This window comes from Chionomys nivalis, chromosome 1 (genome assembly GCF_950005125.1).
Source record: "Chionomys nivalis chromosome 1, mChiNiv1.1, whole genome shotgun sequence".
In the NCBI taxonomy this organism is placed as follows: Eukaryota; Metazoa; Chordata; class Mammalia; order Rodentia; family Cricetidae; genus Chionomys; species Chionomys nivalis.
Window position 1 is genome coordinate 4,995,384 of NC_080086.1, and position 12,253 is coordinate 5,007,636.

A 12,253-nucleotide genomic window follows, 5' to 3' on the forward strand; every position below is an offset into this window, starting at 1 on the left:
TTTGTTTTAATCTAAGGCCCTGGCTGAGAACCTGGGATCAAGTTCTTCCAGACTTAGCCAAATGCAGTTCCTCCGGCTTGGGGACTGGGGTCCCACTTTCTGGCAGAGCATCATCATGGAGTCCTCAGTGTTCATGCACGGGCCCTGCAGCCACCAGCAGCAGTGTGCTCAGGTTGTCTCTGCTGCTCACCACCAGCAGCAGTAGTGTGCTCAGGTTGTCCCTACTGCTCACCTGGAGTTACTCCCTGAACTTTAAGGACTCATTGGATTGGGGACCTGTTAAAAAGCTAGGGTAGTCTCTCTCTTACAACCTACACCTTTGTGGCTGCAGAACCTCTCCTGTTTTTCATGAGTATAGTCACAGGCCTCGGGGTGAAAGGTGGGTACATTAGGCTACCACAACAGTCTAAACGCAGTTAGCACAACACTGAAGAAAGAAAATAAGGGAAGAATTATCAAAAAAGGAAAAAAATAAATACTGCAAAGCAGCGTGAGCTGGTTGTTCATCGCAGGCACAGGCTAGAAGTCCTGTCAATAGGGCATATAGACCCTCTCGGTGTCCAAGCCCTTGCTGCAACCAGTAGGGACAGCATGTGTGACTTCATAGCACAGCCACAAAGCTTAGCTCATACAGTTCCTGAACTGATTTGAGAGAGAGCTGTGGCCTCTGCCTTGGGGATGTGTGTGCATAGATTAAACATTATACTATCAATCAGATATAAAAATGCAAAATAACTGATAGAAAGGTGAATAAAATGGTATTAAGCGCAGTTTGCCAAAAAGGAAAACTAAATGGCCAGGTCAGGGGCGAGCGCATTGAAATCATGACACATTTTGTAATAGTGGTGCTGAAAAAGTTAATTGTTCTCAAATGGAAGGGCTGGCAAGGATGTGGGCAGCAGGAGGCAGGACCAGCCTTGTGTTGGCCCTGAGAGACGTGCACAGCTACAGGGATTATGCTCTCTCAAGGAATTCTTTATGCCGCAGGCCAAGCCTGAGGTAGGAAGTGGTTTGGTCTCTGAAAGGAAGTCACAGAGTTTCCTGCAGGAATGTGGCACTGTCAGATTGGGACTGTACAAAGATTGTTCTGGAAGCTAAAGGGAGAGCATTTGAAGGGGGAAGAACTGGAGAAACCTGTTAGGGTGCTGTGACTGTGTCACACAGAGATGAGGGCCTGCTAAGGACGGTGGCCACCCAGACAAACAGACATGGGGGAAGCCAGAGAATGTGGGCATGGGACGTCATGAGGAGAAGAGGAGAGGGACGTCAGGCCAGTTTTAGGCAGTGATACAGTTCAGTTCACAGCTGGTCAGAAGGATGAGCTCAGAGGTACCACTAGGGACTTGTGGGTAGTTGTCCCCATAAGTTGTGTAGAAGCTGCTTAAGCTTAGTGGCTTCTTGCAACCTCAGTGCTCAGAAAGGGAAGACAGGAGACCTCCGGGTGAGGCTAGCCAGACCAGCTAAAAGAGCGATCTCTGCATTCAGCAAGAGCTCCTGCCTTGATGGATAAGGGTGGAGTGATCGAGGAAAACAGCCAATATCAAACTGATGTCTCCACATGCACACTTATGAGCACGTGCAAACACATGGGCCTCCCACATATGAACAAGCAGATTCATACACATGTATGCAATAACTTTTTAAATTTGGCATTATAGATAAGTGATGGAGGAAGATCATTGGTTAAAAAATAAACTGCTTGACCCTCATAGGTTAGAACATAGGTGGGTGGAGTAAACAGAACAGAATGCTGGGAGGAAGAGGAAGTGAGCTCAGACTCAATAGCTCTCCTCTCTGGGGCAGACGCGATGAAGCTCCAACCTAGGATGGACGTAGGCTAGAATCTTCCCAGTAAGCGCACCTTGGGGTACTACACACATTATTAGAAATGGGCTAGTCCAGGTGTGAGAGTTAGTCGAGAAGAGGCTAGATATAATGGTCCAAGCAGTGTTTAAAAGAATACAGTTTGTGTGTTGTTATTTCAGGGCATAAGCTAGCAGGCGACCAGGAGCTAGGGCAGCAGGAACACAGCCCGCAGCTCCTACAACAGATAAGAAAATGAGGGAAAATAGAGAGATAAAGCAATGCAAATATGTTTTTGTCAAATGACTGATATGTGAACAACTTGAATTATTATAACCAGCTGAGAAATGTCGGTGCTGTTTCTAAGTCACTACAAGCCAGTCATGTTGCAAGTGACACTCTGAAAAATGCAGATGTGTCCATAGCTAACACAGGCTCTGTAACATACTATAGTCTAGATACAAATTAGAGGCAAAAACGCCACTGTGTGAATATAATGTCGCGGTCCAGAATTATTTTGAACTCACAGTGGCTGTTCATCCTCATGGTCACTTTATCAAGAAATAGCTCTGTGCCTTAACTTTTGGTGTCCATAGTTTAAGACTTACTTTTTTTTATGCGTATGTGTGAGTGCCTGCATGTATGACTGCACCACGTGCGTGTGGTGTCCTTGGAGGCCAGGAGAGGGCATCAGATCCCTGAACTGGAGTTACCAGAGGTTGGGAGTTATCTTGTGTGTTCTGGAAACCAAACCCAGGTCGCCTGAAAGACCAGAGAGTGCTCTTAGCCAGTGAGCCATCTCTCCAGCCCCTTGATTTCTTTTTGAGTGTTTGGTGTCATGGTGGCTTCTCTTGAGAGCAGGACGCAGAGCAAGCCATAACCATGCTTTCCTGTAACATTGGGCACCTGAGCACATCTTGGGTTCCCTTTGTTTTATGTCAAATGGATACTATTACTGCTCTACTAGGTCAAGACTGTTTTCTTAGGTTGCTAAATACACAAGTTAGGGGGGCTGGAGAGAAGGCTCAGTGGTTAAGAGCACTGGCTGCCCTTCCAGAGGCACCAGGTTCAGTTTCCCCCACCTACATGGCTGCTCACTATTGTCTGTGACTCTAGTCCACGTGACCCAGTGGCCGAATACTACACACGTGTACTGCACAGACATGCAAGCAAGCAAAACACCCATACACACAAAATAAAAGTAAATCATTAAAAAATCTGCAAGTTCCATCTATAGCTTATCCATTCATTATCTGGGCTTTATTTCATTTTGGGGCTCTCATGACGCCTTAGCTAGGTTGGAGCTTGCTGCATAGACTAGACTGACCTTGAACTTGTGATTCTCCTGCTGCTCTTCTGAGTGCTGAGATTATAGGCAGGCACCATATTACCAACTTCTTACTATGTACCAAAGACCTTTCTACCCAAACCCACCTTCTATATCTTATATTTTAGTTCTCTCAAAGACATCAAAATAGCTGATGTAAACGTCAAGGGATTGTTCGTGCGGCTTGTTAACTCTTCCGATGACAAAGAAGTGGAGATTGGAAACCACATTCTCCAACAGAATGTGAACGGGCACGCAGTTTCCCTGTACCGATTCCCCCACAACGTCACGATGCAGGCTAGTTCCACGGTGACAGTAAGTATGACCTGGAGCCATCATAAATTTGGAGTAACATGACCTAGGACCACCATCAGCTAAGAACACTGTGAGCTAGGGACACCATGAGCTGGGGACACCATGAGGTGGGGACATCGTGAGCTGGGGACACCAGGAGCCAAGAACACCATGAGCTGGAAACACTGTGAACTGGGGACACCAGGAGCCAAGAACACAATGATGTGAGAACAGTGTGCATTGGATACCATGTTGAGATACAATGTCCTGGGAACACCCTGAGCTGAGAATGCACTGAGTTGGGAAACCATGAGCTGAGAGTATCGGGAACTGGAAATGCCTTAAGCTAGAAACACCATGACCTGAGAATATAGTTAGTGAAAATTCCTTGGACCCAGAATACCTTGGAATGGAAGTACCGTGTCTAGAAGATACAGTGGATTAAGAATGTAGGAATCCCAGGAGCTGAGAACAAGCTGAGCTGGGAATACCATGACCTGGGAAAGCTGTGAGTTAGGAGCCCTGGGAGCTAGAAGTACAGTGAGTTGGGAGGACCATGTGCAGGGAATCCCAAGATTTGACCAGGATTTGAAAATACGGTGATCTGGGGAAAAACAAGAGCTGGGAATCACATTCGCTAAAATAGAGCGAGGTGGGAATATTGTGAGCTGGGGATATGATGAGCTAGGAATACCTTAGGCTGGGAATATAATGATGTGAGAATTCCAGGAGCTGAGAGTTCTGTGATCTGGTAAATATAATAAGTTTGAAATATTATGATCTGGGACCACCAGAAGCTGAGGTTATTGTGAACCGAGAATGCCAGGATCTAGGATTATGGTGAGCTGGGGATACTGTGAGCTGAAGCTACATTAGTGTGCTGGGAATATCAGCCAGGAATATCAGGAGCTGGGGAAAACTATGAGCTGAACCCCATGAGCAAGGGTACCGTGAGATCATAATAAGGTGAGCTGGGGGATACCAGGAGCTGGAAGAAGTATGAGCTGGGCACATTGTGAGCTGGGAATATCAGAGCCAGGTGTGTAAAGAGAAAACTCCCTCTACAGTCAGCCTGTGACTTGGCACAAGCAGCCTCTTGGACACTTGGACTTTGTACTAACTGTGATGTTTGTGATTTATGGTGAGACCAATAGATCCCCACATTCCATCTCCACACCATTCTCCAGTTTAGTATACAGTCTTAGTTTGTCTTGTCCACTAGCTACATCCTAAGTTCCTAATCTAAGAGAACACTTTCTTAAAACAAAAGCCAATAGATTGTTGGCCCAGAGAGCAGATGCTAAGTCGGTTCTCCACTCGGCCCATGTCTCTCCGAGCCTGGGGTCTCCGAGTAGGGTGTAGGAGTATATCATCTTTGTTTTGCATGACATTGAGATAAGACCTTGTCATCTACAAAGTTCACATTGGACAACAGTACAATCAAGTTACAAAACAAAACAAAAAACAAAACAAACCCTTAAAGATACCTCAGTAAGTTTACAATGTGCAGTTGGGCTGCCTTTGTAGCTGTCCTGGGTCACTGGCAGCCCACAGGCCATGGACTGGACAGTTGTTTAAACTGTGCTCAGTCACTGTTTGTTTTCCATTATATTTTAAAATAACTTATAAGCACAGATAGTCTGGACCCGCAGGAGGCCATGACACAAGGATCCCGTGTGCCCCGGAGCCCAGCCCAGGCAAATGCAGGGAGACCTTTCCCATCTTTAATAACACTGAAAACCGTATCTGTTCAGAAAGATTAATAACGGTGTGACATCTGTGGATCTAAGTGGAACCCCAGTGGCACTTGTCAGCAGCAAACTGCTTTCTTAAAGGTGTGGGCAGCAGCAGCAGAAGCAAAGCCTGAGCCACCAACAGACTTTGTTTGGGAGGAACAGAACAGGTTCCGATCAAGTCCTGACTGCACGACCATCCTGTGCAAACCCAATGGTGAGGTAAGTGTCGGGGTCAAAGGTTGTTACCAGGCAGCCAACCACGTGTTCCCCTTCTGCTCTGTTGCTCTCACTTCCTGCAAAGTGTAACTAGAGTCTCTCCAAATGCTGCAGCTGTCCCTCCCTCCCTGTGCTCACAGCTGGCCAGCAGGAGCTGTGGTGTCCTGTGTTATGAAGGCTGCTGCAGATTCAGAGTCCGGAGTGGGTTTTGTTTTTGATGCTATCTGGAAGTGTGGGATAAGGAAGGAAATGGATACAGCACTCTCTGGTCCGTTTATGCAAATTATTTCTTGAGATTCTCACCTATTCTCCAGGCTGAACTCGCACAAGAATTGTAACACAAAGTCTTGATCTCTGTACTCAGGAGGTGCTTAAGCTAATGGAAGGGCTTATACTCTTAATTTGAAATGACTATCTTTTATACAGACTACAACTGGATATGTTAAAATCTGTGATTCTTTCCCAATGCTTGATACTTTTATGCTTTCCTTGGTATGATTCTAGCATAGTTAATAACCCACGGACATACCAGTAGGATTTAACCATATCCCTCCTTATGACAGTCAAGTACTATTTGTTTTTCAAAACTCGTCTTCAGATTTTTCTAAAATTCTTGTCTTCTTATTCCAAGACAAATTTACTATGCTGCAGAAGCACTAGCCCCCACACTATGTTGATCAGGATATGTGTTTCCTTCTTCCTTCATTGCATGGCCATACTGGGTCACTCTGAATGTAGAACAGGCTGGAGTGAGTTTTTAAAGATTTTAGTGTGTGTGTTTTTCTGTGTGTGTGTGTGTAGGTGTGTGTGTGTGTAGGTGTGTGTGTGCTATGTATGTGAATGTGTGCTGTGTATGTGAATCTGTGCTGTGTGTGTGTGTGGTATGTGAGTACGTGTTGTATGGTATGTATATGAATGTATATTGTGTGGTGTGTGTTTGAGTGTATGCTGTGATATGTATGTGTGTACCCACAGAGTAAAGAAGAACATGTCATAGTCTCTAGAGTTGAAGTTACAGATGGTTGTGAACCACCTGGTGTGGGTGCTGGGGACTGAACCTGGATCCTCTAGAAGAGCAGTAATCTGCCCTGCTGAGTTATCTCTCCAGCCCTTTGATGAGCTTAGGACTGGGAACTCACTGGGTATATATTCACTCAGCCTTCCCTGTCGTTATGGATTTAAATTAAATTTTATAATACTTCTAATAATTGTCTCTGACTGTAAAAATAAGGATATATAATCCAGGTGACATACTCATTTTCCTGAGATATTATCAGCAAAACACAGATTGAAGCTGATGGTTGACCAATCAAATGCCCTAGATTAAGATTGACAATTGTCCAATCAAATGCCCTAGATTAAGACTGACAATTTCCCAATCAAATGCCTTAAATTAAGACTGATGATTAGCCAATCAAATGCCTCAGATTAAGACTGATGCTTAGCCAATCAAATGGACCAAAGAAGCAAACTGGTGTAGCAATCCTAATATCCAACAAAATAGACTTCAAACCAAAATTATCAAAAGAGATGAAGCATACACCTTCTCAGAACCTCATGGAACATTCTCCAAAATTGACCACATACTTAACCACAAAGCAAGTCTTAAAAGATACAAAAAAAAAAAATAGGAATAACCACCATATCTTATTGGCTCACCATGGCTTAAAGTCTTAGTTCAACAATAGCACAAACTTCAGAAAGCCTACAAACTCGTGGAAACTGAACAACACTCAACTGAATTACCATAGGGTCAAGGAAGAAAAAAATTAAAGACTTCCTAGAATTCAATAAAAACCAATGCACAACATGCCCATACTTATGGGACACAATAAAAGCAGTGTTAAGAGAAAAATTGATAGCACCAAGTGCCTACATAAAGAATTTAAAGAAATTTTGTACTAGCAATTTAAAATCACACCTGAAAGCTTTAGACCAAAAAGAAGCAAACTCACCCAAGAGGAGTAGACAACAGGAAATAAACTGAGGGCTAAAATCAATAAAATAGAAAAAAAAGAGAACAATACAAAGAACCAATGAAACAAAGAGTTGGTTCTTTGAGAAAATAAACAAGATAGACAAACCCTTATCCAAACTAAATAAAAGGCAGAGACAGAATATCCAAATTAACAAAATAGAAATGAAAAGGGGACATAACAACAGACACTGAGGAAGTCCAGACAATCATTAGGTCATACTTCAAAAAACCCATACTCCAAAAAATTGGAAAATCTAAAAGAGATGAACAAATTTATTGATAAATCTACATACTGAAATTAAACCAAGATCAGATAAACAGTTTAAATAGACCTATAACATCTAAGAAAATAGAAGCAGTCATTAAAAGTCTCCCAACCAAGACAACCCCAGGACCAGATGGTTTCAGGACAGAATTGCTGTGGGACAATGGTCTTGTACCCTGTAAAGATTTGTCACTTGTTTTGGTTTAATAAAAGACTGATTGGCTAGTAGCCAGGCAGGAAGTACAGGCAGGGTAACCAGAATATGGGAATTCTTGGAAGAGGAAAAGCTCAGTCTGTAGCCATCACCTAGTTGCAGAGGAAGCAAGATGAGAATGCCTCACTGATAAAAGGTACCAAGCCATGTGGCTGACACAGACAAGAATTATGGGTTAATATAAGATGTAAGAGTTAGTTAATAAGAAATCTTAAGCTAATAGACCAATCATTTTATAATTAATATAAGCCTCTGTGTGTTTATTTGGAACTGAACAGCTACAGGACCAGGCAGTATAGAAACCGTTGTCTACACAGAATTCTACCAGACTTTCAAAGAAGAGCTAAAACTAGTACACCTCAAATTATTCCACGATATAGAAACATAAGGAACATTGCCAAAATCTATGAGGCCATAGTCGATCTAATACCCAGTCACACAAAGACTCAACAAAGAAAGAAAATTACAGACCAATTTCCCTCCTGAACATGAATGCAGAACTACTCAACAAATTAACTGGCAAACTGCATCCAAGAGCACATCAAAAAGATTACTCACCATCATCAAGTAGGCTTCACTCCAGAGATGGAGGGATGGTTGAACATATGAAAATCTGGCAGTGTATTCCACTTATAAACAAACTAAAAGAAAAAAACCACATGATCATCTCATGAGATGCTGAAAAATCCTTTGATATAACCCAACAACCCTTCATGATAAAAATCTTAGATCAGGGATACAAAGAAAATACCTAAATATAATAAAAGCAATATACAGCAACCCAACAACTAACATCAAACTAAATGGAGAGAAACTCAAAGTGATCTCACTGAAATCAAGAATGACAAGGCTGTCTACTCTCTTCATATTTATTCAATATAGTACTTGAATTTCTAGCTAGAGCAATCAGACAACAAAAGAAGATCAAAGGGTTACAAATTGTAAAAGAAGTCAAAGTATCACTATTTGCATATGATATGATAGTATACGAAAGTGATCCCAAAAAGGGAACTGCTACAGCTGATAAACACCTTGAGTGAAGTGACTGGATACAAGCTTAGCTCAAAAAAAAAAAAATCAGCAACCTTCTCGTACACAAATGATAAAAGGCTGAGAAAGAAATCAGGAAAAAAGTAACCCTCCACAAACAATATAAAATATCTTGGTATAACTCTAACCAAGTAAGTGAAGGACCTCTATGACAAGAACTTACAGTCTTTGAAGAAAGAAAGTAGAGAACAAAACAGAAGGTAGAAAGATCTCTTATGCTCATAGATTGGTGGGATTAACATAGTAAAAATAGCCAATTTGCCAAAAGCAATTTACAGACTCACTGCAGTCCCCATCATAATCTCAACACAATTCTTTACAGACAGCAAAAGAAAAATACTCAACTTTATATGGAAAAACAAAAAGCCCAGGATAACTAAAACAATCTTGTACAATAAAGGAGCTGCTGGAGGTGTCACCGTTCCTGATCTCAAGATCTACTACAGAGCTATAGCAATAAAAGTTGCATGGCATTGGCATAAAAACAGACACACTGATCAACAGAATTCAATTGAAGACCTAGAAATAAATCCACACACCTCTGAACACTTTACTTTTGACAAAGAAGTCAAAACTATACAATGGAGAAAAGAAAGTATGTTTAACAAATGGTGCTGACATTACTGGATGTCAGCATGTAGAAGAATGCAAATAGACCCATATTTATTGTCTGGCACAAAACTCAAGCCGAAGTGAATCAAGACCTCATTATAAAACCAGATACACTGCACCTAATAGAAGAGAAACTAGGGAATAGCCTTGAACACATTGGCACAGAAGGCAGCTTCCTAAATAGAACACCAGTAGCACAGGCATTAAGACTAACAATTAATAAATGAAATCTCATGAAACTGAAAAGCTTATATAAGGCGAAGAATACTGTCAATAGGACAGGACAGCAGCTACAGAGTGGGAAAATCTCTTCACCAAGCCCACATCTGACATAGGGCTGATCTCCAAACTATATAAAGAACTCAAGAAACTAGGCATCAAAGAACAAATAATCCAATTTAAAAATGGGGTATTGACCTAAACAGAGAATTCTCAACAGAAGAATCTCAAATGCCAGAGAAATATTTGAAGGAATGTTCATCAACTTTAACCATCAGTGAAATGCAAATCAAAACGACTGAGATTCCATCTTATATTGGAGACCAGCCTCAACAAATACAACTCTTGCCAGGGTAGGCTCATGGGGATCAGAAATGTAAGTAAAGAACACGAAGACATGGTTAAAACTAATGAAACGGAAACCATAGAATAGTATTGGGAGGGAGTTCCAGTGAATACTGAAATCACCACATTTAATTTTCCACACACTTTTATACCCCAATACCAAAGGGAGAAGGCAACAAAAGACTTCTTTAACATGATCCAAAGGACAACTCGACAGTTAATTGCTTCAACACTTTGAGATATCGAGTCATTAGCATTCTGTTGTTTAGGCAGTGAAACCACCCTATACTAAGTATCCTGAAGGAAGTCATTTCCCAGGTAACCTCATATTACAAAAGAAGGAGCAAAAGTATGCTTTCATATCCTGACCATCTGTCAGGATGGAATGGATCTACGTGCATGAGCCATCGTAATGTCAAAAGAACCGAGTAATCACATCCTGAGTCAGGATATGTAGCTACACTTGCTGTCAACAATATCGAGCAACCTCCAAAGTCTCTGACCATCAGACAAGGTGGAATAGGCTCACATTTTTGGGCCTCCACGATCTTACACCTATCAGAATGGCTAAGATCAAAAACAAATAATAGCTTCTGCTAGAGAGGATGTGGAGCAAGAAGAACACTCTTCTATTGCTGGTGGGAATGCAAACTTATACAATCACTTTGGAAATCAATATGTTAGTTTCTAAGAAAATTGAGAATCATCTACTTCAAGACCCAGCAATACCATTCAAATGATGCTCAATCATACCACAAGGATACTTGCTCAGCTATGTTCATAGCAGCTTTATTTATAGCAGCCAGAACCTGGAAACAACCTAGATGCCCCTCAACCAAAGAATGGATGAAGAAAATGTTGTACATTTACACAATGGAGTATTACTTAGCTGTTAAAAATAATGACATCAGGAAATTTAAAAGCAAATGGATGGAACCAGAAAATAATCACCCTGAGTGAGGTAACCCAGACCCAGAAAGACAAACATGGTATGTACTCACTCATAAGTGGATATTGGCTGTAAAGTAAAGGATAACCAAGCTATAATTTACAAACCCAGAGAGACCAGGTAACAAGGAGGGCCCAAGAGGGAGACACAGGGATCTCCCAGAGAAAGGGAAATAGATCTCCTGGGTGGACTGTGGGCAGGTGGGCATGGGAACATGAGGGACCAGGTTCGGGGGGGACAGTGCCGAGAGAGGTAAATGGAAAGGGGGGCTTTATGGAGTCCCAGATGCAAGGAAAACTTCCACGAGTCTACAAGGATGGCCCCAGCTACGATTCCTGGCATTGATGGTGCATGGCCTGAATGGTTCATCCCCTGTGATCAGATTGCTGACAACCCTGGTTGTCATCAAAGACCCTTCATCCAGTGACTGATGGAGGCACATGCAGAGACCAATGGCTAAACATTGGGCTAGGCTTGGGTAGTCCTGTCGAGGAGAGTGAGGAGGGATTTTAGGAGCCTTGGAGTCAAGGACATCAAAGGAAACCCCACAGAAATGGCTAGTCTGGCTCATGGGAACACACAGATGTAGTGATAAGGCGAGCAGGCCTGCTTTTCGTCCCACCCGGCTTCTGCAATGCTAGCTTTACACCCGAAATAACAACACACAAATTTTTTTCTTTTAAACACTGCTTGGCCCGTTAGCTCTAGCCTCTTACTGGCTAACTCTCACATCTTGACTGACCCATTTCTAATAATGTGTGTAGCACCACGAGGTGGTGGTTTACTGGAAAAGATTCAGCATGTCTGACCTGGCGGCTGGCTCCATGGCATCTGGCCAACTTCCTTTCTTCCCAGTATTCTGTTCTGCCTACTCCACCCACCTATGTTCTGACCTATCAGGCCAAGCAGTTTCTTTATTAATTAACCAATGAAAGCAACAGATAGACAGATGACCCTCCTCCATCACACAGAGTCTGAACCAACAACCAGGGAGTGTGCATGGGACTGACCGAGGCCCTCTGCGTTTATGTGACAGTTGTGCCAGGGTCCATTTGCAGGACTCCTGGCAATGGGTGCAGTTTTGTCCCTGGTTCTTTGGCTGGCTCTAGGGAACCTATTCCTCATGCTGGTTTGCCTTGTCCAGACTGAATACAGAGGGAGGTGCTTGCTATTAGGGAAGCTTGCTTTGCTTTGCTTTGCTGATGCCTCTGGGGAACCTGCCCCTTTCTGAGTGAATACTGAGGA

The 12,253-nt window shown here is 42.6% G+C and overlaps 1 protein-coding gene across 1 annotated transcript in view; it reads left to right on the forward strand.

Annotated features, from left to right (window-relative positions):
- Positions 1-12,253, forward strand: part of Lmntd1 (lamin tail domain containing 1) — a 62,990-nt gene that overhangs the window by 20,055 nt on the left and 30,682 nt on the right. The window contains exons 4-5 of the mRNA XM_057778989.1: positions 3,259-3,445; positions 5,260-5,379. Of these exons, the coding sequence (XP_057634972.1) occupies positions 3,259-3,445; positions 5,260-5,379 (307 nt within the window). The remainder of the gene's footprint in view (positions 1-3,258; positions 3,446-5,259; positions 5,380-12,253) is intronic.